This window comes from Squalius cephalus (assembly GCF_949319135.1).
Source record: "Squalius cephalus genome assembly, chromosome: 12".
Classification (NCBI taxonomy): domain Eukaryota; kingdom Metazoa; phylum Chordata; class Actinopteri; order Cypriniformes; family Leuciscidae; genus Squalius; species Squalius cephalus.
The window spans coordinates 34,138,840-34,166,031 of record NC_137133.1 but is presented as its reverse complement, the minus strand read 5'-3'; the positions used below and the strand labels follow the sequence as shown (position 1 = coordinate 34,166,031).

At 36.4% G+C, this 27,192-nt stretch overlaps 2 protein-coding genes across 2 annotated transcripts; one reads left to right on the top strand and one right to left on the bottom strand.

Moving 5' to 3' along the window:
- Positions 1-1,845: 1,845 nt before the first annotated feature.
- On the bottom strand, positions 1,846-15,379 carry hadhaa (hydroxyacyl-CoA dehydrogenase trifunctional multienzyme complex subunit alpha a). Its single transcript, XM_079889415.1, has 20 exons — positions 15,268-15,379; positions 13,688-13,729; positions 13,528-13,598; positions 12,827-12,960; positions 12,608-12,746; positions 10,854-10,973; positions 10,662-10,764; positions 9,920-10,042; positions 9,705-9,823; positions 9,574-9,630; positions 9,026-9,135; positions 8,808-8,942; positions 7,802-7,973; positions 7,623-7,709; positions 6,858-6,998; positions 6,715-6,783; positions 5,008-5,203; positions 2,953-3,067; positions 2,709-2,854; positions 1,846-2,557 (listed from the first exon to the last, which is right to left on the bottom strand). The coding sequence occupies exons 1-20, from the start codon at positions 15,326-15,328 to the stop codon at positions 2,412-2,414; spliced, it is 2,286 nt and encodes a 761-aa protein (XP_079745541.1). The 5' UTR covers positions 15,329-15,379; the 3' UTR covers positions 1,846-2,411.
- hadhb (hydroxyacyl-CoA dehydrogenase trifunctional multienzyme complex subunit beta) lies at positions 15,364-25,538 on the top strand. Its single transcript, XM_079889416.1, has 16 exons — positions 15,364-15,693; positions 16,520-16,604; positions 16,712-16,753; positions 16,892-16,982; positions 18,414-18,458; positions 18,555-18,654; positions 19,296-19,383; positions 19,565-19,752; positions 20,400-20,580; positions 20,783-20,904; positions 21,025-21,104; positions 21,576-21,623; positions 22,796-22,883; positions 23,005-23,079; positions 24,597-24,761; positions 24,853-25,538. Exons 2-16 carry the CDS (start codon positions 16,538-16,540, stop codon positions 24,886-24,888), a joined length of 1,416 nt encoding a protein of 471 aa, XP_079745542.1. The 5' UTR covers positions 15,364-15,693; positions 16,520-16,537; the 3' UTR covers positions 24,889-25,538.
- Positions 25,539-27,192: the final 1,654 nt, after the last annotated feature.

Genomic DNA, 27,192 nt, shown 5'->3' with positions numbered 1-27,192 from the left:
TAGCTTTTTAGAGACTTAAAGAGTTCAGTTTGTGATGTACACACTAATAAGAGCAGTGTGAGTTTACAGTCTAAAGAACACACTGTAATTAGGTGACGTGTAATTAAGAGCTTACTAAACACAGCCCACACTGATGGAGGATGTGTGTGTGAGGTGAGTCAGAGCTGCTGAAATGAGAAGGTTTTAGCCTTATCTCACTGTTTTCTAAAAATGTTTGATCAGCATTTCAGAAATGTTTATTTAACAGATTTCCCCCTTTTGTAGATGCATGTGTATTTTGAATAATATTTAACAGCGGTAGTGTTTCATTTGTACTGTAATTTCATCATGTATGATTTAATCCTGCTGGATCAACTACAGAAAAGAATAAATCAATAGTGCTCACTTGAACAAAGTAAATCCTTGATGTACTTGTATCGTAGGCTATGTTCTGAATGCAAGACTAGCTTTTTTGCTTAGTGTACATGCATACCTTAATTGTTTGAAATTGGAACTATTTTCGAACAATTACGGAAGCTTGTTTCTGCCACAGAACAAAAAATAAAGTAAAAAAAAATTACTTAAAATAAATAATTGTGACTTTTAATCTCACAATTCTGACTTATTTTTCTCAGACTTGTATGAAGTCAGAATTGAAATTGAAAGGAATTGAAAAAGTCTGTCACAATTGCTTGAAGTTAGACTTGTAAGAACTTGTTAGGGCCCGAGCACCAATGGTGTGAGGAGGACCCTCTTGGAATTGCTCAGTTTTTGATAACTTGTAACTAGTAAAAATGTTATTTTTTCCCCTTAGAATTGGACAATAACCCGCAACTTCGACGTTAGGCCTATATCTCAATTCCGAAAAAAATCTCAATTCCGAGTTATAAAGTCAGAATTGTGAGATATAGGCCTAAACACTATTAACCGTTCGCAAAGACCCGCCCCCTTTAGTTACTGTTGCTATGTCCGACAAGCCATGCCGCTCTCACGCCTCACGCAGTGAAAAATACATCGTGAAGCAACACTGACAACACATTGAGACAGGACAGACCAGCTTACTTTTGATATGAAACAAAAAGTCTCAACTTTCAAATTTGGTCATTTTTTTAAAGAAACTTAAACCTAATGTGTCGTGACAGATGGCTGTGGAGCCTCAGTTAAAGCTTCTCGTGAACCGATCATCTCTTCCTTCTAGTTAATTTGTAGCATCAAATAAACATGAATGAACATAAGAAGGAATGTTGTTTTAACCGCGGAAAGACTTCAGTGCACTCCGTTTTTCAAGTTCAAATCCTCCAACGTTAATCTAATCTACTAACTCTCCTGACTGATTTGTCGGACAAAAATGGCGGATTATGATTGGTCAGATCGCCTGTCAATCAAACTCCCTGCGAAGGGGCGAAGGGGAAAAGTCAGAGATATAAATTGTGAGATAAAAAGTCACAATTCATTTTGGGGCCAATTTTATTTATTTTGGTAGGATTTTTCTATTAATTTACGACGCTATAATGGCCCATCCCAGTCAAAAAAGTCAGGAGTAAAATAGCTGACAAAGCTAACTTTTAAATATGAATTCATATGCCCACATAATTAGATCCCTAGCTTAGTGAGCGATGTGCATTTGTTTCTTACCATTTTGTAGTTGACTTATAGTGATGTCAGAATTGAAACAGACAAAAATCATTTATTTGTTAAATCAATTAATTTTTTAATTAATTACTATGAAAATACCTGTACTACAGTATATACTTTGAATCAGTTTACCCATACTGTATTTCGAACATATCAATGTGAGTACATATGAATACATTCTTTACTCTTTTCAATGAGTTTTTCTTTACATACAGTAAAATATAGGCCGGGTGTGAGAAGTAGATGCTTCCAGTCAAAATTCAAGTTTATTTTAGCAGAATTATATGCAAACATACAAACTACTATGCTATACAAAAATACAACAAATAATAACTGTGCAAAATTCCCTCTTCAGCTCAACTTGAAGATAATCTGAGGCACCTTGGTTAAAAAAAAAAAAAAAAAAAGTAGCTGCAACATTCAATGTTTTTTACAGTGCTTTGCAGTGATTTTATGTGTACCTGAATTCTATAACCGTGAAATTCTTTAACGGTAAAAATATATATATATATTTTTTATCTTGGTGTTGACAACATGGTTGACACCAAATCTCAATTTTACTGAGATTTTACATCTTTAACGTTTCTTTGATCACATAAACAAACTGACAAATTGTGTACTGGCCAAATTAGGAAAGTGCTGCTTTTTAAACCCACAAATGATAAAACACAATTAAAGGATTTGTAAATAATGCACTACTGTAAGTAAGTGAATGTGACTTTTCTTTTTTTTGATAAGATACCAAATGCTGAGATTAGAAAATTATAATGGCGGTGAATTATAATGGCGGTGAATTTTCACTTGTGAAATCTCTTGCTGGAGTTCTTTGCGTGGTCGATGAGCAGCTGGCAGGGGGTGAAGTGGTTACCATAAACCTCTTCAAAGCGCTTCATTTTCTGGACAAGTTTGTCTGCTCCGTATGAATCCACAAAACGGAACGGGCCTGAAATGTGTGAAAAAAGTGGGTTGCCAAAGTTTACTTAGCAAATCCTTAATTATCCCCAGGCACAATGCGGTATACCACAGGGTTAAGTGCTGGGCCCGCATCATTTACGATAAATCATTTTAATTACAAGGTGTGTAATGTCAGTTACCTCCCAAGCAAGGCGGGAAGCCAAGTCCAAACACGGCTCCGATGTCTCCCTGCACAGGGTCAGGCAGAATGCCTTCCTGTAGACACAGTACGGCCTCGTTCACAAAACGAGACATGAGTCTGTACTGAATATCCTCATCGCCGGAGCTAAAGAGGGACAGAGAGAAATATGAAGGGGTTTTTCCGAGGTAAATCAAGGTTTAGGATGCTACAATCTGTGGCGTTAATCATGTAAACCAACTTACACAGCAGGGGGCGCTGTTAGCTTGAAACTCTTAAGAATCTCTTCGGCTCCTGAGTTCACCGTCTTTTCTTTCGACTTGGCTCCGTACACATAACAACCCTTTCCAGACTTGCGCCCTGAAATGCACAGATATACAATAACAATAACAATATACATGCAATATATAACAATATACATGCAATAACAATCTGAAAGCTGAATTGGAATACGACAAGAATAGTTAAGCTTTTTTTAGCTGTAGTTTATCAAATTTAAAGTCCCCCCGTAGTCAAAAATGTTATCCCTTAAAACTCATCTTTGATCACCAAAATGACATATTTAAACGCTTTTTTCTGTGAATTTTTTCTTCTTCATGCCTTAAAATAGCTCGAATGCAACTCTACATCCTTGCTTCATTTAGTATACACGGTTCTATAAATATGCTAAATAGCCCCGCCTCCACTCACTCACACCAGCTCAGAGATTCACTAAGTCTACTTACTGAGGTAAACGCTGCACAATGGTATCGCTCTTTACAACGTCGGACACATAACGGTAATTAATATGATTGGCCTTTTGCTTGACTATGTTATCAAACAGCTAATAATGTGTTGCTAATGCTACACAAACCATGTTCCAGTCAGAATTGGTGATGACGGTTATGACGTGAGTCAAATGTGACAGTTCGTAACATAACCGTCGGGAGGGGGGGGTTGCGATGTTCGTCTGTTATATGACAACTTAGTTTGAATAAAATTAATATTTGTGTAGTGTTCAATGTTGTTATCAATAGAGATACGCGGATGGGGTATTAGTTCATCCGCAACCGCATCACAAAACTCATCATCCGCACCAACGTTTTTTGACCAAATTTCAAAGCCGAACCCGCCCGCCATCCGCTGATTGTTTTGTGGTCTATGGACGATGCAATGCTCTGCTGTTGCGAGCCGCAAGAAAGCCCTTGTCTGTTCTAGAAAGGATACAGCAAAGATATTTAATGCTAATGTATGAGGCATAGGCCTACGCTGAGTTTCATTCATTTACGATGAGATGCGCTCTAGTTCAACTTCACAATGCAATGCAAGTGAACGCGGCGCGCGCCTCCATGTCACGGTTATTATATTGTCTCCTATATTTGAAGAAAGGCTTTTAACAAAGCAAAACTTAATGAAGTGGTAAAAATCATGTCTGACGATTTACAAAACAAAACTTCATTAAGTGGTAAAAACCGTGTCTCCCGATTGCAAATGTTCATTGCTAATGTTTATTATTGCAAATGTTTTTCATTTGTTTAATAAATCTCATAATGATGGCACATCACTATATCATAGCTTTTATTTCTATCTCAAATCATTGGCGGTCGGTCAAGGGGTACTTGGCAAAGAATCAAATACAGTTGCAAACGACGTAGACCATTAATAACACAGACTGTTAACAATTGTTTTTAATTAGTATTTAAACATTCTCTATGATAAAAAATGTTTGTAAAAAATATTTTAATAACACGGTTATATACTAACCGTCACACCCCTAGTTTGCATCTCAGTCTGCCTTCTAAAAATCATCAGAAACGCTTTGAACAACTCAGAACGTCAGTGGAGAAAGGCATATAGTTCATCATAACATTGTAATATACATCCTACACACGCTATATTGCTAAATCTACCCAATTTTTCATATCAACAGAAAAATGTACCGGGATAACCTGGCATCTCTCGAGACTTCCCTGCTAGTTCGCCGTTAATGATATGCTAAAGCATGCCGGCACGTTAACGTGACTGGTTACAAGGAAACGTCAGAAACACCAGCGAATTCAAACCGTGTTTTTGGTTCACCGCAGTTTTAAAGAGATACTCAGCAGTGGTGTTGACTTATGAATTTGAACATGGTTTGTCTTAAAGCACATTAAAAACACCATATGGAGATATAAACAACATTAAAAACTTGATTTTCACCACAGGGTGAAAAAAAAGTCTTTAAGTCATTAGTCAGATGCACATTCATTTTTGGGTGAACTATCCCTCTTTAATTCTGACCATTCGTGAAGATAAAGCTGTATGTAGTTTTACAGATGTACCTTTGAACCCCTTTTGGACCATCATCTTCAAGACCTCAACATTTCCTCCTCCGAATCGTGTTCCAAAAGCCTTGCCAAGATCCTCTGCAACATGAGCCGCCACGTCAATACCGACCTCGTCAGCAAGTGTCGCCGCACCGACAGGAAACCCGAATCCTGTTGTCAGGGAATCCAGTTTCTTGGGCCCAACTCCTTCCTGCAGTCGAAGTGATGACACAGGAAGATGAGCTCATTTTTAGCTCACAGAATAAAAATAGTTTTGAACAAAAACAGTCAAATTAAATTGAATTAAAAGGTTGAATTAAATTTTCTGGTGCTTCACAAAGCACCTTTTAACCACAAACAAGCAATTTATTTTTTTAATTTTAAATGCCATGTCAACATCAAGGCTATCTTCATGGCGAGAACAAAGTGTATAAGTCACACAGTTAACAAAAATCTATACAAAACATTTAAGGTTAATACAAGAAAATTCTAAAATACATTCAGGTGGTACTTTAAATACATAATTTAGGGCAGCGGTTCCCAACCTTTTTTTGCACCACGGACCAGTTTAATATCAGACAATATTTTCACGGACCGGCCTTTAAGGTGTGGCGGATAAATACAACAAAATAAAATGATACGACCGGCATAAAAACGGGGGTATTTTTTAAATATAATAATAAACGTGAATCCAATGTGTAGGCCTACTCGCAACTTTATTAGCAGCGTCCTCGTAACATCGTGCCTAAAGACAACTGAGAAAGCCTGAACACAAACAAAATGCACCCCACAAGAAAAAAATCTCCATGTTTTCGGTGCTGATGTGTTCGTGTAACATGTAAGGGTGGTGCTGCCAATAAAGCACCTGTCACAAAGAACTGGCAAAATGAATGATTATGAATATGTAAAATATAGCAGCAGACATTTTAATTGTTTACTAATAAACAAGTGTTTTCTGTGTCAGTGTCAGCTGCAAAGATGAAGCTGATGATGATGACTAGCGATCTTCACAGTAGTGAACGCGCCAGAGAGAAATGCACATTTCGAATTACATAAGCAGAGAACAGTAAGTTTTCTTTCGTTTTGAATTGTTCTGTTTAAAAGTAGACATTTCAAGCTTTCTATATATGTCTCAGGTCTATGAGGCAAGTAGGCTAACTTATCACTGAGTTTCGGTTCATTTATGAGACGAACTCTAGTTCACGCGCCGGCGCCTCCGTGTCGTGATTATCTATTTTCTAATCTATTTACTTCTTATTTATTAAATCCAGGCAATTGGTTGATGAAACATTGATTAAAATTAAGATACAATTAATACAAAACGAAATTAAATTTAAAGACAGGCTTTGTGCTTTCTGTTTGAGGTCTCTGTAAAAGTTGTAAAGCAGTCTTTTAGTGTCACTTTCAGAGCGCTCACATCCGTAACGGAGAACTGTCCCGTCTGTAACATTGTTTTGTTTTTTTTGTGTGAAATAAATTTCTAAATAAATGCGACTTATAGTCCAGTGCGACTTATAGTCCGGAAAATACGGTAAGTTATTTATTCTTTCTGTGCGGCCCAGTACCAACTGTCCGGCCCGGGGGTTGGGGACCCCTGATTTAGGGTGTGTTCACACTTAATCCTCGGTTCGCTTGGTCCGGATCAAAAAATTTAAAAATGTAGTCCTGGAACAAATAAAGATCATTTTTTTGCATGAGCAAATCAAACATCTAGGAATTTACCTGCAGCGCACGAACGGCCTCGGCTAACATGGGTGCCAGACAACGAGTGGTGTAAAACCCTGGCCCGTCCTGTTAAAATATACACACAGTCACTCACTGATGCCTGATGAACCCTGAAAACATGTGACAGAACGTGTTCTTACCCCCACCACTATGATGACCTTCCCCTGTTTAAGTCCCACAGCCACGGCAGATGCTGTTGTGTCTTTAGATGTTTTATCTGTGGTGATGATTTCCAGCAGTTGCATTTTATCCACCGGAGAAAAATAATGCATCCCGATTACCTACATAACACACAATTAGTTCAGAATTAAAGGGATATTTCACCATTGGAAAGATGAATGTGTATTTAAACTGGGTCATTTATGTAGTAGAAATGTGAAATTATTTTAGAAGTTGGTGCCTTCTAGACTGAGAAAAGCCAGAAAATTTATTTTTGGCTCATGTGGATGAAAGACAACTCCCAGAATGCACTTGCTTCGCTGCCCTACGAGGACACTCCCAAGCCACGCCTACCGAAGGGGCAGTATCGGAAGAAATGATACAACTAGGCTACTAGTCGACTCGAAACTGAAAAGACGCTGTTTTATTGTGAGATCTTATTGGGTTGAGAACATGCAGAACGAGCTCCTCCTACTGGCTGTAGTCTCTCGCCTCTGGACAAAAAAGACAGAGATGAAACTAAATGACGATTTTTGCGTCATCGGAGGTTTTTTTCCAGACACACAATTCAGAAATCTCTTGTCTCAGGGGGACATGAGGGAGGGAAGCACGGTCATTCCAGAATACTACCGGTTTTCTACTGATACAAAGCCTAATGCTAATCGGTGAAGTATTCCTTTAAGACTTTTGCAATAAATCACTCCTTCAGAACTGACTAATGACAAGTAAAACACACACATGCGCACCTTTTCAGGTCTCCTGCTGGCTGCTGCGATGTCTTTGATGGGCAGAGCGGATGTGTTGGTGGCAAAGACACAGTGAGGAGGAATCACCTGCACACAGGACAGGTATGCTCAGTAGTGTACACGACTAGAAACGTACCAGCACGCTTGTATAATCGCACTCAACACAAAGCTGAACTTACGGCCTCAACCTCTTTCACCACTTTATGTTTGATTGACAGGTCTTCAAACACGGCTTCAATGACCATATCCACATTCTCGAAACCACGGTAGTCCAGCTGTCCCGACAGCAAGGACATTATCCCATCTCTCTCGAACGTCGTCAGACTCTTCTTTTTTGTTTTGTCGTTAAGCCTGAGAAAGAAACAATGAAATGTATTTATTAGATTTAATATAAGTTATACATATATAAATTTAAATGTAAACTACTGTAGGGCTGTGCAACGATTAATCGTGATAAAAGTTTGTGTATTTACATATCTTACATAATATATGTGTGTGTACTGTGTTTAATTATTTTGTATATATAAATACACACGCATGCATGTATATACTTGAGAAATATTTGCATGTATATACTGTAGATATATTTATATTATATATAAATATTTTATATATAAATAACACTTTTTTCTTAAATATATACATGCATGTGTGTGTAAATAAAAAAATATATATAAGTGAAAATAACATTACAAACTATTTTATGAAGTCTAAAAAATAAAAACATTTTTTTTTTTTTTTACAAATAAAATGTATAGAGAATGCACTTACAAAGGGACCTTTCTAGCCAAAATATCAACAAATTTTTTTTTTCACAATAGAAATATCCATGATTTTTTCTAGGCTTGGAAATCACAAATCCTGATATTTCCAGGATTGCCATTACTGTGTGAACACTTATTATAAGGGGATATTTTCAAATTTGTAGTTATTTTTATTCTTAAATTTTAATAGAGTAACAGCAGTCTAATTTCATGGCCATCTCTGAACAGAAAGATCACAGCACTGACATCTGGTGGCTCTCAGCTGTAATTGTTTCTTTCTAATGTCACGGAGTGCAGCGCCCTCTGCTGCCTCACACCATAACCTGCAGCTGATGTCTCCAAGTCAAGTGGGTTTGAAAAACAAACTTGTACTTGTATATTATATCTATCATGATAATATCTATGTGTGTGCTACACCAACCCCGTGTACACCTGTTGTTGACCTCTGGCAAGTCCTTCCTGTGTCGTGTCCTTTAAGATGGTGGACACACCCTTGTCTACCGTTACCTGGGCAACGCCTGCTCCCATAAGCCCCGCCCCCAGGACAGCCAGCTTTCTAAAAAGTGTAAAAAGCACAATCAGTTATTACACCCATGTCCTGATGACATCATAACACTAAGCCCCTCCCATCAGACATACTTCACATCTCTCTCGGGCTTCCCAAAGTGGTTCTTTTTGCAGGCCACCTGACCATGATACAGACCAATCAGGGCCCTAGACTCTGATGTCATCGCCAGCTTGCCGAAGTTCTAGAAAACAGACAGTCGAGCTGCATGAATAAATTATGCTGAAGTTATTTTAAGTAAACCTGTAAAGCCTAACATATGAAATAATATTATTAATATTATTACCTTTATTTAACCAGGAGAAAAGACTCACTGAGATTAAAATCTCTTTTACAGGAGTGTCCTGGCATATACAATTAATCATCAAAGTTACAACATACAATACAATACAAACATAAAACATGCAACCGGTTAAAAACATTTACACACCATTAATTTACTCTTGATAGCTTATTCTTTACTAAAAGAGAATAAGCCATCAATCAAATGACAGAAGGCATGCAGTAGATTGTGTGCAACAAGTTTTGCTCATGTTAATCATTTAGAGGCCTTTGCATATTAAATTAGTAAAACCCTGAAATCTGATTGGATGTGCCACGTTCAGGAGGGGATGATACTGACCTGAGATTCAGTCTGATATCCAGCAGCGTTTCCTTTTTCAATGCCCGTCTGAACACACTAAAAACACACAAAAACTTGTGAGTTCATGAGCGCCTGAGCGTGTATGTGTGCCTGTGCACGTGTGCGTTTACCTCTATGATCTTCAGTGGTGCAGGATAAAGCCCTTTACTCTGTTTCATGACTTTACTGTGGACAGTTTTGTAGATCTGTTTCCTGACCGGCGGCAGACCCATTATAAAATCCTGCACCTCTGGAAAAACAGATTATAAAACAATAAAAAGGCCTTTAATAAACAGACAGGTCAAGATTCTGTCTTATCTCATCTCGACACTCATGTTTGTCTTACTCTGCACGAGTCCTTTCTTCTTTTCCATGGTGACTTTTTTACCAGCGAGACCTTTAGCAAAATCAACAGCCACTTCCTCCAGATACTCGATGGTCCTCTCTTCTGGACTCTTCAGTCCTGGACCTGCCATATAAAACACAAACACGTTATAGGGGTTCAACTTTGCACCTGTGCAGCTTTTAATCTTTCCTCTGAAGTCCACTTTAAAAGCTAGTCAAGGTTTCTTGCATTCCCTTTTTAATTAACCAGACTGTTGTTGCTTCTAAAGTCCCCCTGCAGTCAATAATTGTATCCCTTAAAACTCATCTTTGATAATCAAAATACATATTTAAACCTTTTTTTCCCCAGTGAAAATAATTTCCTCATGTCTTAAAATAGCTTGAATGTCACTTTAAACCCTTGCTTAAATTTAGTTTAATACAAGTAAATTAAACTTTTAGTCGCGATGGCAACATTTCTCAATTGAATTTCTTAAGTTTAAATTTTTCATCTTATTTTTATATTTTCTTTTATTTCAGCTTCAAGTTACAATTTTTTTTAATAGTTTTAGTCTAAGTTAACAACAAAAACACTGTTCAGGAAAGGAAGTTATGCCTATAAACACTATTTTGAACATTATTATCATTTAAAAACAAAGCAGGGAAAAATCCTGTTTTCCATGATAACACCTCCTTGAATATGTTTACATGATTCATCTGTGATAGAAGGACTGTTTATTTATTATTATAATTGATTAAATCACCCAGAGGATCCACCAGCTGATGTACGAGCCCCATTTTTTTGGCTTTATCTGCCCTTATGTTCCTGCCGGTCAGCATCATATCAAACGCAGTGGGAAGGCCGACCTAAGACACACAAACATCATTATGAAACCCCATCAGAGTTAGGGAGCGTCTACATCTGAGCGGTTAGGGAGCGTCAGTAAACTCCTCACCATTTTGGGCAGCCTCTGAGTCCCTCCAGCCCCGGGCAGAAGTCCCAGCATCACCTCTGGGGTGCCCAGAATCGTCTTCTTACTCTTAGTGGCCAGACGGTACTGACATGCAATGGCAAACTGAAAGAACAAGAGAAATGAGAACCAAGTGTGAATTTAAAGGAAGGTTTATTGTCTCATTTAATATTATTAAAGTCTGCATGTTATCATATGCCACTGTTCTTTATTAAGCCCGTTCACACCAAGAACGGTAAATATATAAATATATCTATAACGATAAGTATATTAGCGTCCACACCACCGGACGATATATCGCTCTGTTTATTACAAGTGCAAGCTGTAGTTTTGTCGTCTGCCGCTTTAAATGCTCGAGCTCTTTAAAGCAGGATAGATTCCGATTGGCTGTCAATGTTTTTAATCGTTAATCAGCTGGAAAAAGTGATTCCAACTATATTGTTTCTCTGTCCTGTTATCGCTATAGTCTTCTTTTATATTTTGAACGATTTTAGAACTATATCTTTATCGTTGTAGTTATCGTTCTTGGTGTGAACTAACCTTTATTCAGTATACAAATAAAGGAAACATCTGACTTATAAATAATGCTGAATTATAAAACCTTTTTGTTTTGTTTTTTATTGTATCTTTAACCATTTATACACATCTTAACTGTGAGTTAATTTAGTATTATGAATGTACTATCAGAGTATTTATTAATATTTTGAATTGGCTCTTATTCTAAAATTTTCAGTTTGATTTTAGTAATTCTGTTATGTACTTTTGTCATTTTTATTTTTTTCTACATAGCTTTAATTATTCATTTCAGTTTTAGAAATTTTAGTTTCTCAATTTAAAGGAGTGGTATAATGCCCTTTTCACAAGATGTAAAATAAGTCTCTGATGTCCCCAGAGCATGTATGTGAAGTTTTACCTAAAAATATCACACAGACATTTTTATACATGTTAAAGTTGTCACTTTTTGAGGGTGAGCAAAAATGCACCGTTTTTGTGTCTGTCCCTTTAAATGCAAATGAGCTGCTGCTCCCGGCGCAGAGGGCGGAGCTACAGCAGCTTGTGTCCTTTTACCTCACACACACATGCATTGAAAATTTCATAAACTTTTATGTTCAAACCGAAGTCAGAAAGAAGGAGAGACTCAAGAAGAAGTGACAACATGTAGACAACATTTCGGAAATGGTTAGTTGGTGAATTTATGTAGCTTATATTTGTAGTTATCTTCTAGTCATTGATTAGCATATTCTGTCTTGATAATCTATAAATCGTGTTCCGGGGACAGGGTTTATGTAAATTTTAGGGTTCATGATGTCACTAACCCGGGAGGAATGTTGTGTAGTCTCTACCAGCCGTTTGTTGTAGTCCTTAAAAAGCGAATATCTCCCTTTGCTTTGAACTTTGAGCGTTGTAACTTTGCAGATGTTGTTTATGCTCAAACAGCAACATTACACACTAACTAAAGTTAGAAAAGTGAAATCATATTCAACCACCCCTTTAAACGTAATTATTTCAGATAGTTGCCAAGGCAACGGTTCTAATTTTCTAAAGTTTTCCATCACAATTTAGATTTTATTTATGCTTTATTTTAATCACTGACAAATGTTATTCGTTTTTAGTTAACAATAACATCACAGCTGTTCACACAGTTAAAAGGCATCTCAAAAATGATTTAATGATTTATTAAAAACACATAAGAGTGAAATAATACAAGTGAATAAATAAACACATGATCATGTGCTGACCTCCAGTCCACCGCCCAGACAGGAGCCGTTAATAGCAGCCACAATAGGGATGGGGGATTTCTCAATCTGGTCAAACATCTTCTGTCCTTCCTGTGACAGTGATGTCACTTCCTCCGCTGTGCTGCAGGCCTGAATCATACTGAAAGATGAAGATAATGATGAATATGTGTCTCTATAAAAGGTCTAACCAATCTGCGTGTGTGAGAGTGTGTGTGGTACTTGATGTCGGCTCCTGCGATGAAGCATCCTGGTTTCCTGGAGATGAGGACGGCGCTCTTCACTGCTGAATTCCCCCAAATCTCATTCATCACCTCCGTCATCTCTGCCTGCATCTGCTTGGACAGAGTATTCACCTACAAAACACACACCAATTATATACAATCTCAGTTCAAAAGTGTTAAGATTTTTTTATATTTCTGATTTGTTTGATGAAAAATACAGTAATATAGTGAATGATTACTACAATTTAAAACAACTGTTTTCTATTGGAATATATTTCAAATGTAATTTATTCCTGAGATTGTAAAGCTGAATTTTCAGCATCATTACTCCAGTCTTCAGTGTCACATGATCCTTCAGAAATCTTTCTAATATGCTTGATTTGCTGCTCAAGAAACATTTCTGATTATTATCAATGTTGAAAACAGTTGTGCTGCTTCATATTTTTGTAGAATCCGTGATAATTTTTTTTTTTTTTTCAAGATTCTTTAATGAATAGAAAGTTCAAAAGAACAGCATTTATTTGAAATAGAAATCTTTTGTAAGATTATACATTTCTTTACTGTCAGTTTTGGTCAATTTAATGCATCCTTGCTGAATAGAAGTATTAATTTCTTTTTTTAAAAATGTGTACTTATCCCAAACTTTTGAACAACACTGACATTATTACAGCAGAGGAATCATGGGAGAACAGAACACACCTTTGAGTTTGGATCATTGATTCGTACCACAGCAACATTATCTTTGACTTCATAACTGACATGAGTGCGAGCTGCAGACAGAGACAGAGACAAATGAGTGATTAAAAAGAAATCATTAAACATATTTCTATTCATCAATTTTTCTGTTTTTAACAGTTACCCAGCACAGCTGATGATACGGATAGACTTCTCTGTCCATGACCTATGGCTCAAAAACATAAATAAACATGATCACACAAGTCTAAAGTTCCACATGAAACTTCCATGAGAAAGTCACATAGTCCTTCAAACCACATAGAGGTAATTTCCTTTTAACAAAGTTATATTTATGAATATTGTATCAGAAAAAAAGCTGGTTTGTGTTTGATTAAACAAGTGATTTATTAACTCGTATTCTGTATCTTATAAAATGCAGCTGTAAATAAAAAAATATTCTATGTTAATAATAAACATAAACTGTGTTATGTTAATACCTCTGAATGGCCCAAACAGATTATAATCAATATTTTTATTGATTATATTACAGTATAAATTGTAAGATCAATATGTTGTACACCACACAGCAGTCTTAAAGATAATATATTTAATTAAATTTGGGGTCTCTGTTGAAATGCAACATCTTTGGCCTAGAATCCAATTGTCATTGAACTTTGCCCCAGTTCCCCCATACAACCCCACCTGTCACACTCACATGACCAAACACACACCGTGTGTGTCCAATCAGAGATCAGCAGGTCATAGAAAGTTAAAATAATACTAAAGAAGTCATAAACTTACAACAAACATTGAAAAAATTCACATCAATATACATTAATATATTTTTTAGCAATAATAGCTATATATAATTGTAATATAGCTGTTGATTAAACAGGTTTTAAAGGCTTTTATTAAACCGATTATTGACAATTTATGCTACATGTAGCCTATAACATAATAAAATGTATAATGACTATTTTTAATGTTTTAAAAGAAGTCTCTTATGCTAATCAAGGCTGCATTTATTTGATAAAAAATACAGAAAAAAACAGTAATATTGTGAAATATTATTACAATTTGAAATAATGTTTTTTTATTTGAATATACTTTAAAATATAATTTATTTCTATGATGCAAAGCTGAATTTTCATCAGCATAATTACTCCAGTCTTTAGTGTCACATGATCCTTTAGAAATCATGCTGAAAATTCAGCTTTGCATCACAGAAATAAATTGTATTTTAAATTATTTTAAAATAGAAAATCATTATTTTAAATTGTAGCCTAATAATATTTCCCATCAAATAAATGCAACCTTGATAAGCATAAGAGACTTCCTTCAAAAACATTAAAAATAGTAATGTTTCCAAAATGTATGTATATATAAATAATAATGCAAATAACAAAACGTCTCTTAATCTGTATTCATTTTTTTATGATTTCAGAGTCACAAAAACTGTAAACATAGTTGGATGGTAACCTGTCACACACCTGTACAACTAATTTTAAATTACTAATCGTGTATATAATTATAATTTAAAATGTTATACACATTACACAATTATTACTATAATAATATTTGCTCAACTGTGACCCACTGACCAGTACTGTAAAAACTAGGTGAAAGTTCAATCATGCAGGTCACCTCATTCTCTCTTCTTATTAGCACTTTTTAAGTGTGGTTAGGACTCCTGATATACAAGTACAATATAAAACAATATAATTGATATGCACAATAATACGTTTATGAATATAAGTTTGTCACCTGTGACAGTTTTCGCGGCTGAACAGCAGCTCCGCGACAACAGTAGTCTCGCGCTCGCCATCCTGCTAACAACGACGTCACCGTCAGCGCGCGTGTACGCACTGACAAGCGCGAGCATGAGCGTGAGCCCTGCAGCCGCCATTTAGGCTGCCAACTTAGCGCCTTTAAATAAAACCAAATCACCCCCATTTAGTGCATATAGTAACATTTTATATTTATTCCTTGGTGTACATTGATGTCAATAAAATGCCATTTTTAATATATATATATATTTAAAGTAAGTATCCGCGGAATTTTTTTCCTGCTCAGGCAGTGATTCGGGTTGCCAGGTTGACGCTGGGTCCTGCGGCTCGTGCACTTCTGTAGTCATTAGATAGACGCGAGACGTCTAACATCGCATTCTCTCCACATTTACAACAGTAGCAGGTAAAAATATAATTTGTCTACTTATCTTACATGACAATTTGTGTGTATATGATAAATCCTGATGAATGTCTTAAACGGGGTTATTAGGCATACGGAAGAATGAATCCCTGTACTTGTTTATGTGTGTTAAAGTGTTATTTTTAATGTCTCATGACTGTTGATTTACTGTCTTGTGTGGTTATATCATGATCAGTGTTGTTTTATAATGATACCAATATCTTAAGTAGCTGTTTAAGTGTGTAATGCGTTTGTGTGTTTGTCCTTGTCCAGTCTACTGACAGAAGTAGGTGAAGGGTCACACACACACACACACACACACACACACACACACACACACACACACACACACACACACACACACACACACACACACACACACACACACACACACACGATCATCAATACTATCACATACTTAACAGGTTAAAGTATGAATAGTAGCTCGACACTTTAGCAACACTTGTACAATGTCTAAAAGTCATTGCATTGATGAAAAATGTCAAAGCAAGTGCCATTTATTTAAAAGAAAGATAGCACAACCAAAGGGTTCTCAAGCAAATAGTTTTAAATGATACAATAAAATGTCATTTTGAACATGAAGACAGTCAGTAATTCAGTATATTTGTGGTTAGTCGAGCATGTTGATAGTTAATTTGATGGTCTACACCTAGCAAATATCCATACAGCCACTAAAAATCACCAACACACCAGCTGATTCAAAGACATTGAGACTTCAGAAAAGTGAGAGTTAGTGAAGATAAGATATCCTGCAGCATTTGCTTTGAAATAATAGTCTTTGAATATTCATTCATACTTTTGGCTCAAGCCTTCCAGATAATCAAAGATGGCATCTATGTTGTTGACTTCACTGAGGAGCAGTCCACTGACATCTGTGCAGACTGCCCAGTTCGGTAAGACGTCCTAGGTCACCACAGAACTAATGAACCCTTCACATTAAGCAGATTACTGAACATTTAACTTGTCATTATCACTCATTAGAACTGTTTCTCTTCTTCAGCTGCTCGTTCTCTCAGCACATCTGTCCATCTGCAAGCTCAAGGTATCGATAGCAATCTGTTTTGCTGTATTCTATAAGGTCCTCATAAAACTAAATAAAATAAATACTTTTAATATTACATTAGAAAAATGCTTAAAAATATTTTTGTTTTTCTTTTCTGTGTCTTTTATAACCAAATAGCAAAGAGCAAGAAGACGCTGGCCAAACCAGGAATGAAGAACATCGTTCTGGTGGATGGCGTCCGAACCCCCTTCCTGCTGTCTGGCACCACGTAAGACGTGGCCTGACAAGTTGCACACAGTGTTTAGTGAAACTCAAACTGAAACAAAAAAATACATTTAAATCACACAATCATTTGTAAAGAGGAGAAAGGAGATTAAAGCAGCATTGTTTATTGATAATGATTAATTGGATACATCTGATATCTGGACACATTACAACAAATCAAAGCTAAACTTTAACTATCATGTTAATAATGAAATCCATTTTGTTGGCCCGAAGTCAGCTTAAGATTTCTTTTTAAGATGACTGTGAATGAAGATGGTTTGTTGGATTTCCCTAACCTGCTTCAAATGCTGTTTTATGGAGAGAGAAAAAAGGACTAATTTATGCATTTGGCAGAAAATAACATTTGCATTCATGCATTTGGCAGGCACTTTTATGCAAAGTGACTTGTATCGCATTTAAGGTGTTTAAGGTTTTGAGCAAACATTTAAGGTAACAGGTCATTTTCAAACTTTAAGGTTACAAAACCCAAAACTATATGACATGCAATTTAACTACAAACTACAAATTAATGTTTCAGGCTGAATTAATTGCAAGTTTAGGATAAACTCTAACCAGAATGTTTTAGCCCCTGTTTACACCTGGTATTTAGATGCGTTTTGGTCAATCGGATCACAGGTAGATGTTGTAATGTCCACTTTCAACCAAAAATATGAACGAGAAAGGAGATGACGGAAAAACGTACAGAGTGCAGCAGCTTTAGTTTCTGCTCTGACAGCTGAAAGACCAGCCGAACGCTGTGAGTGTGTGTTAGAAATCAGGAATGGTGAGAGAAAATTGATCTTGGTACGTTTTTCATTTTCAAACCAAACTTGGGTCTTCAGCCGACAAAGTTTAAATCCCCTGAAGAAGGCTGTTTGCGCCGCTACGCGTGGGTTGCTTCTCCCCATGTCTTTTAATTTTCTATTATGAAATAATAAGGCTTTTTAAATAATTCTGAAGAAGAGTGCCTTGGATTTTCTCTTTTCTACATTTATTTGAATTCCCGACCCCAGAGAGCACCTTCAAACATCTGACTGATCTCCCTGAGCACCCTGGACACTTTTTTGTCTTTCTAAAAGTTTAAATCCCGTCTGGCTAGAGCTCTTCCCATAATGTTTATAGATTAGATCAGTAGACTGAGAGTAGACGGTCTTTTGTGGCTGTTTGAACACATTCGACCACATGAGCGTTTACACTACAAAAGCAATCCGGTCGAATGTGTTTTCAACTTCCTCTGGAAGTGGTCGAAAGTGGACGAGCTCAAAACCTTTTAGACCGCGTTTACACCTGTATTTAGCGTCGTCCATTTGTGATCTAATCGACCAAAATGCATCTGAATACCAGGTGTAAACAGAGCCTTAGGAATATCAATGCAGTGATGCCTTGCAAAAAAACTGTGAAATCATTCTTTGTGTGTCTCTGTCTTTGTTATTAGATACGCTGATCTGATGCCCCACGATCTGGCCAGAGCAGCATTACAGTGCGTCGCCACACACATTAACATATACATACAGTATAAAGATTCACTCATCACTCTAATGTTCAAGACTAACTGTCTGCCTGTGTTTTTCTTTAGGGGTCTGCTAAACAGAACCGGTATCCCTAAAGAAGCTGTTGATTATATTGTCTATGGAGTTGTTATTCAGGAAGTGAAGACCAGTAATGTGGCCAGAGAGGTCAGTCTGTCCTCTAGTCTGTGATGATTTAGTTTGTCAGGTCTGTGTTTATTGATTGGCTGCTGAGAAACTTGCTATCAGACTGACCAATGAGAGTGTGGGCATCTGTACAGAGATTTCATCTTATTACAGCATTGCTGCAGTGTTTGTTTGTATATTGTGTACTGAATTAACCTTTTGCCACATTCCTGTTTATCAGTTCAATTCAAGAGCTTTATCTTTCCATTAGGAACTTAATGTGTGGAGGTTGTCAGCACATACTATGCATTCAAACATAAAGCGAATACATTCATAACATACCGTATATTTAAATACATAAATAGTTAAAAAGTGACTTTACTGCTCCTGTGAATGTTTATATATATATATATATATATATATATATATATATATATATATATATATATATATATATATATATATATATATATATATATATATATATATATATATATATATATAATTTTTCCTTTGACATTTTAAGTTGAATTTCTTTTGTGGCAAACAATGCTGGCAGTTCTCTGTGTCCCATCATCAATGAAAGACCCTTTCTTAGAAACATTACTTTTGCTGCTTGGTTTCTGAGTATTTATTAGGAGCAATATTAATTTGTAATTACATTTTGATTTGTTTTCTTGTAGGCGGCACTCGGTGCTGGATTCTCAGATAAGACTCCTGCTCACACGGTGACGATGGCGTGTATTTCCTCCAACCAAGCAATGACCACAGGTACTGAACACACACATTTTGTGACAATAGCGGTTATTGAATGCATGTAACTCACTTAAACAAACACATAACTCTAAACAACCATGATCGGTTAGTTTGCATAAACATATTGAAATTGCATTAAACTTTAACATTCTACAGCAGAGGCAACTTAACAGTTGATTGTTAATTTGTTTTCTAGCTGTCGGTTTGATCGCTGCCGGTCAGTGTGACACTGTGGTCGCCGGTGGCGTCGAGTTTATGTCTGACGTTCCGATTCGCCACAGCCGGAAGATGCGGAAGACAATGCTGTCACTCAACAAGGCAAAGACCCTCGGGGCTCGACTCTCTCTGCTGGGCTCCATCCGCCTCGCTCACCTCACACCTGAGGTACTACGTTACCCACAATACACCTCACATTTTACCCCCAGCGCACCTCAATTTGATTATCATTAAGGTACTCTGCTCACATCACAGAAAACAATTTACCCATAGTGCATTTCTCACCTGAGCGAAGGGCAGAGGGACCCGTTTCATATCTAGAAACCAGAATATCATAGAATAGTAACTGCTCAGATATGCAACAGCAAATCAAGGCAAAAAACTAGTCATGGAAATATAAACTTTAGAAGTTCTAATTAACCTAAGGTTTAAATTTCCATTTCTAAAAAATTACATTTATAGTTTTTCAATATTTATTTTTACGTTATATACAATATTATTATTTATTATTATTTACAGAGATAATTAGCAAAAATTGCTAGTAATTTTGCAGGAAACGGCTATAAAGAAAGCTGATAACTCAACACTTTTGCTTGAAAATTATGACACACGGCACAACATTACTGATTGTTTGTAATTCTCAACCCATTCTTACTGATTCTACACAGACTATCACAAGTCTAATAGAACTATCTGTATTATAAAATGTAATCTAGGACATCTATATGTCAGTTTTTTGCTTTAAATACAGTCCATATGGTATTGTTGAGTGCCCTTCTTTAAAAGCTGTTAAATGTGTCTCTGAATGTGTTTAGCTGCCGGCAGTGGCCGAGTTCTCCACAGCCGAGACAATGGGTCACTCCGCGGACCGTCTGGCGGCTGCGTTTGGTGTGACGCGTTTAGAGCAGGATGAGTTTGCGTTGCGGTCTCACACGCTTGCAAAGAAAGCTCAAGACAGCGGGCTGCTCAGTGATGTCATCAGCTTCAAAGTGCCAGGTGAACAATTAACACAATTACCACAGCACTGGCCAATTCATTTCAGTTTTTGACCAAAAACATTAATTCAGCTTGCAGGCAATTTGTGAAAGTGCAATACGCAAATGATTTGAACAGAAATAACAAGACTTTTTATTGACAGGTCTGTTGCATAAGTTTGATTTAAACAGTTCAGATTGTTGTGATGATGTGTTTGTCACAGGGAAGGATATTGTGTCTAAAGATAACGGGATCCGTCCTTCCACCATGGAACAGTTGGCCAGACTGAAACCCGCTTTCGTCAAGCCTCACGGCACCGTGACGGCCGCAAACTCCTCTTTCCTGGTCAGTTTATCTGAGATAATTCGGGTTTATCTGGTTTGTTTTTATCCCTTTAATTTAAGGAACATCTGTCAGTTTTGTCACTCAAAGATGAACTCTCGCTGTGTGTGTGTTTTCACTCAGACTGACGGCGCGTCTGCAGTTTTGATCATGTCAGAGGAGAAAGCTCTTGCTATGGGTTACAAGCCTAAAGCATATCTCAGGTACAAAAACAAAAATAATGCCTTGCATTTAAAAACTATCACCAGAAGCATCTCACTGACATCATCTGTATTTTCCTAAACAATTTAGCTGATCTGTGCAAATTTACCCATGAACCATGGGTGTTTATTGAAATGGATTTATAGAATTTAAAGGGTTAGTTCACCCAAAAATGAAAATTATCCAATAATTTACCTAACTCAATTTCTCACTAACATCAGTGTTTATTCTTTTAGGGGAAATAAACCATAAAATTGTTGTTGCACATTAAATTGGTATAGGTGTATTTTAATGTTGGAAAAAGATTAATTTTTATCTTTAAGTAAATCTGATGTTTTGCTGAAGATATTATGGAGTGATCAGTGTTTATAGTGTCCCATTACAGCAGACAGACGTCATGTGGTCATCTCTGACACACAGCGGCTCGTGGTGCTGATGTTGAAATTACTGAATGTCTGTGTTTTTACCTTCAGAGATTTTGTGTACGTGTCTCAAGACCCAAAAGACCAGCTGCTTCTCGGGTGAGTTCCTGCTTCTTTTCTTCTTTCCTCTCTCTTTCTCTTTCAGGCCTGTGAGGTTTTGTGCTGTGGGTTTTGTTATTGTTGTGGTTAAGGTGTGTTGTGGCGTGTGAGTTTGTGACTGACATTCATTCAGTCTGCAGAGACTCTCTCTGGTATAGATTCTTATTTGAAAGGTTTTGTGTAGGTTTACATTGATGCATTTGGCATTTTTTGTTTAAAGGTTCATTTTCTTCATATTCTATCTATATTACCTAGTAGTCATTCTTAATAGATACAGGCTTATAATCAGTTAAGCAAGTATATTTGACCAATATTGACACTTTGACTTTCAACTCTACTTTGGTTCCCACACAAAGCTTAAGTCATTTATTGCTTGCATAAATTATTTAGCTTTTTACATGTTTTTTTAAATATTTTTGAAAGAAGTCTCTTTTGCTCATCAAGGCTGCATTTATTTGACCAAAAATACAGTAAAAACAGTAATATTATTACAATTTAAAACAACTGTTTTCTATTGGAATATATGTTCAAATGTAATTTATTCCTGTGATCAAAGCTGAATTTTCATTATTGTTACTTCAGTCTTCAGTGTCACATGATCCTTCATAAATCATATATGATAATTTGATGTTCAAGACACTTTTCTGATTATCAATGTTGAAAACAGTTGCTGCTGCTTTGCTTAATATCTTAATGTCACTTTTGATCATTTAAATGCATCCTTGCTGAATAAAAGTATTAGTTTAAAATAACAAAAGTAAAAAAAATTCCTGACCCCAGACTGTTGAACAGTCTAGTGTAGTGTAACTCAAGTGCTAGTTAGATCACAAAACAATTTTGCATAGTGCCATAAATAATTATTTTGTAATTATGATTGTTGTTGAAGTACATATTTTTACTGCTGTAGTCTAAAATATATATTATATTGATTATTGATCATTATAGTGTAAACTAAAACTAATTTAATTTGATTCTGCATATTGATAATGAAAAGTAGTAGTAATCTGTGTCGACTCTAATATTACGTGAGGTTTAAATACAGTATGTAAATGTGCTGTTTTTTTTCCAGTGTGTGTGTTTGCTGTTTTTTTTTTTTTTTTTTTTATTCTCTGTTTCGATCTCTTGCTCTCTCATGTCACACACACTCATGTCTGGGTTGTTTTCTTTCTCAGGCCGACCTACAGCACTCCAAAAGTCCTGGAGAGGAGCGGACTGACATTGAACGACATTGATGTGTTTGAGTTTCATGAAGCTTTTGCTGTAAGCATCACCTTCAAGTTTTCCATTGATACTGCTTTAAAAATCCTGTGTTCTACAGACACTTAACAGTTATTAGTGAGGGAATGGTGTTAATGTTCAGTTTTATTGTTTCTTTTTACAGGGTCAGATCATGGCAAACCTGAAGGCAATGGACTCTGACTGGTTCGCTCAGACATATATGGGCAGAAAATCTAAGGTAGGTGTGTGTGTGCTCACTGCTCACACTAGGTGGTGTGAAAAAGTGCTCATAGATTGTCCCATAGGTTGTGCATTCAAAGCCCAAGAGAGTTTGATTTATGAACTATCACCGTTGTGCCCTTGAGCAAAACACTAAACCTCAGGATACTCCAGGGGGATTCAAGTGCTAATAAATGTCACATTGTGTAAGAAAGCATCAGACGAATAAAGAATAGTTATAGAAACCAGGGGCCCTCATTTATAAAGACGTGCGTATAATGATCTTAAATGCTAATGTATACGTTCAGAAACTATAAATGATTTATAAAACGTACGTATGCAAATGTTCCTAAATGCATCTCTCCTTATGCATTGTAGTAGTTAATTTTAAATTCATTCGCAAGTGCATCAGATCCACCAGAACGGCCACAGAAATCTCCTAATGGATCAGAGGAAGTATGGCACTCATCATCAATGGCCAAGGAAACCCAAGCGTGCTCTGAAAACTTGTGTGCGGTATATGGCTCGGTTTCTCTGCAACGTTTGTGTGTGTAGGCATATATTATTATTATTATTTTCAGGAAAAATAATATAAATATTATAAATATAAATAATATATAAATATAAATTTCAGTGATGTAATTATTAAAAAAACAGTTAATATTATGCTTATTGTGCACATAATTATATAAATGCATATTGTGATTGTCTATTTATATTACATTTTCATAAACAGTTAATTGTTGAATTGATTGTATTACTTTTATGCCAAAAAGTTTGTAGGCATGGTCTTCAGTTGACGTACATATAAGAACAGTTTCTGCCTTTATAAATCCTGATTTGTTCCTCACATTTGATGTATAAAATCCATGGTATGTATAGGACCCTATGAAATCCGTTTCATTTTTTCCCAAATTCTGATTTTTCCACTTTAATTTTTCTTGATTTTTTTTTTTTTTTTTTCCATTTAATTTTTTTTACTCAATTTTAATGTTTAAATTTAAGCATGTCCAATTAATTGAAATCATGAAACTTTTTTGGCAAAAAAAACTTTTTTTGGAAAACAATTTGGCAACAATTTATTAATAGTTTAACCAAAATGTTTTTTTTTCTTTCTCAAATTCAATTTTATTTTTACCAAATTCTGTGTTTTCTGTTTTAAGTTTTCTGGATTCCATTTTAATGGAAAAATTTGACGAAGTCCGCGTTGTACAGTATTCCGTTTTTATGACTTGATTCCGCAATTCTATCCACGTTTTCCTTATCGCGGAAATCATAGGGCTCTATATTTAGGATCAAATCCGATCATATGATACGTTTTATAAATGAGGATCCAGGTTTTTTTACTTTCTGAAGAAAATATGAGTTGTGTTTACCATGCAAAACTCACTATTACTTATGCATTGATTTATGGTTGCTTAAGATGTTTCACTAGTCGACTCGAAATTGGCGACTCAATCTGTTGATGAGCAATAGTAATGTTGATGATATTGATGAAAATGAAAACTCATGATCATTGTTTCTCTGTTTTCTCAGGTCGGTGTCCCTCCAATGGAGAAGTTTAACACATGGGGAGGTTCTCTGTCTCTTGGGCATCCATTTGGGGCCACCGGCTGTAGACTGGTGACCACCGTAGCTCACCGACTGCAGAAAGAGGGCGGTCAGTATGGTCTGGTGGCAGCGTGTGCCGCTGGAGGACAGGTGTGTGACACGATCACTTCTACAACGTACTGTACAGATTCTCACACGTGTGGAAATATCCTCATAACATCCTCTTGTATGTGTGTTGCAGGGTCATGCTATGGTGATTGAAGCTTATCCTCAGTAATCTGCGTACTTCCACACATCATAATGCTCTGTACATGGACACGAATAGTTTCTGTAAATACTAACGTGCCGTAATGCCTTGAAAAGAAATGTTCCTGAAAGTTATCTGGAGGTTCTTCATTTGAAATGATGCTTGTGACGTGGATGTAAATGGTAATGTACTATAGCTTTATTTGAGAACATGTTGAGGAAAAGATATGATAAATATGATTTTTTGCATGCTAAATATAGCACTTAAAACCAGGCCAGTTAAATTTGGACATTACGTAAGAAGGATACAATTCACATTTGATTTTGAAAGGGGGGATATGATATGGAATCAAGAATTCTAGATTATTTTATTTTTTGTTCTAATTCTAAGCATTCTAATCTCCAGATAAAGATCATTTTATCTATCAATTTAGCAGCTGGGTCTCTTATTGCTGTTTGTATAGCTGGATCTGAAATTGTTTCATATGACAATATTAGCAGATCCATTGTCAGTTTATGGCGTTTAGCTCTTAAGAAATGGGTTGTAAGAAGGACTGATTCTAGATCAGCCATAGAGACAAAGGTTACATACTTAAACACACGTGTGCCTCAGATGCAAGCAGGTGAACCTCTGAACCTTTTCTAACAGTTTGTACAAATAAACATGATTTGAAATCGCCAGTTATGTTCATGTTTTTCATGTTACATTCTATAAGATGTGTGTGTTCTACAACATGTTAGTTGCTTGGTAACACTTTATGGGTCATTCAACAAAACAAGGGATATAATAATATAATGCATTCTGACCTTTGAGGAGATATATATATATATATATATATATATATATATATATATATATATATATATATATATATATATATATATATATACACACACATATATATATATATAATGAATTGTACATATATATATATATATATATATATATATATATACAATTTTAATGTTAAGGTAACTGAATACAATTTTAATGTGTGTGTGTGTGTGTATATTTTATGTTTAATTAATTGCAAATTTTAATACTGGTAATGGATATTTATGATGGGTTGAAACACCTTGGGGACACAATGAGTTTTATATAATGCTAATCAGCTCATGTTCTAGTTCTACTTTTGTAGCGTTTTGGATTTTTTTTTGTATAAATATAACAAACAGTTAGCATATATAAAATATATTTGGTGATGTTATTGTAATGAAACTAATATAGCCCTCAGTCATATGAAGAATAAAGGCGCTCTAACGACGGATTGCCTGATGTTGACGCAGCGTTACGTCACGTGCAGCGCAAGTTTTTGCGCACATTCATAAGCGAAGCGCTGTTTACTGAGTGTGTAATTGTATCATATGCACCCAGAGGATCATCCTACTGCGCCGTGAATCCCTTGGTGTGTAAATACGAGCGTTTCAACTCCTCAGAAGATGAACTACAAATATAGCCGTTGGACTGAATCGCTACGGCGTCACGATCCCAGATGAACGAAGGAAAAAAAAATTCCTCACAAGTCCGCGCGACACGGATGCGTTTCATCCCGCCCCCTTCACGACACAAGTTGTTTTCCTTCAAATTGCTCGTTTGCCATCATTTCACATTCCGCAATACGTCGGCTTCATTAAATTATTTTTAAACGAATTAATTCCAATATTTATCACGCCTCTAGCCTACTTCTATATTTGCGTATTAATGTTGTTATTTGTGCAGAAAAGTTTTTTGGAGCGCTTCAGAGATTTTGAACAGGAGTGAGGTGGAGAGAAAAAATGTTTTTATCCAGATGCAAAACGGAGTAAAATGTAAATAGCGGGTTGCGTGTCGGTTTTTTGTTTTGTTTTAACCTTCAAACGTCGTGAACCCGCGAGACGGGCGCCGCAGCGCGCGCTTTGATCAGCCGCGCGCCTTTTATGCCGTTTGACTGGAGAATGCGCGCGGTGCTGTCGGTACAAATCTGCCTCACACTCCTCACCCCGTCAAACGGAGAGATGGAGGTGAAAGAGAGAGAAACAGAGAGCGAGAGAGAGAGAGAGATAGAGGTGGAGGGAGACACTTTAATCTCGTCCTTCTGCTCGCGCTCGCACCTGCAGAACCTCTCGCGCGCGCTTTAAAGAGGAGCGCGTGCGGCCCCCGCGCGCTTTCACGAGTTTAACGGTTACCGGCTGCCGCTGCGAGGCCATAATGACAAACACAAGCTGTGAAGATAATATTATAACATTTTAAAAGCCTCCTGCTCAGGCTCCTGGGAACCGAAGGTAATTGTTGAGCCGATATAGGATAAAATCTGTATTCTAAACTTCGTTTGGGGGAATTTCCCGTTAGTAAACA

Bases quoted from the DNA above. Each gene is read 5' to 3' on its own strand.
- hadhaa (XM_079889415.1), bottom strand. From the start codon at position 15,328: ATGGCGAGCGCGAGACTACTGTTGTCGCGGAGCTGCTGTTCAGCCGCG. The intron at 10,765-10,853 runs GTGAGGAGTTTA...TGTGTGTCTTAG, and splicing joins CTCAGAGGCTGCCCAAAATG to GTCGGCCTTCCCACTGCGTT. The intron at 8,943-9,025 runs GTATGTCTGATG...TACACTTTTTAG, and splicing joins AAGCCCGAGAGAGATGTGAA to AAAGCTGGCTGTCCTGGGGG.
- hadhb (XM_079889416.1), top strand. From the start codon at position 16,538: ATGGCATCTATGTTGTTGACTTCACTGAGGAGCAGTCCACTGACATCT. The intron at 18,459-18,554 runs GTGCGTCGCCAC...GTTTTTCTTTAG, and splicing joins CTGGCCAGAGCAGCATTACA to GGGTCTGCTAAACAGAACCG. The intron at 20,905-21,024 runs GTCAGTTTATCT...GTTTTCACTCAG, and splicing joins CCGCAAACTCCTCTTTCCTG to ACTGACGGCGCGTCTGCAGT.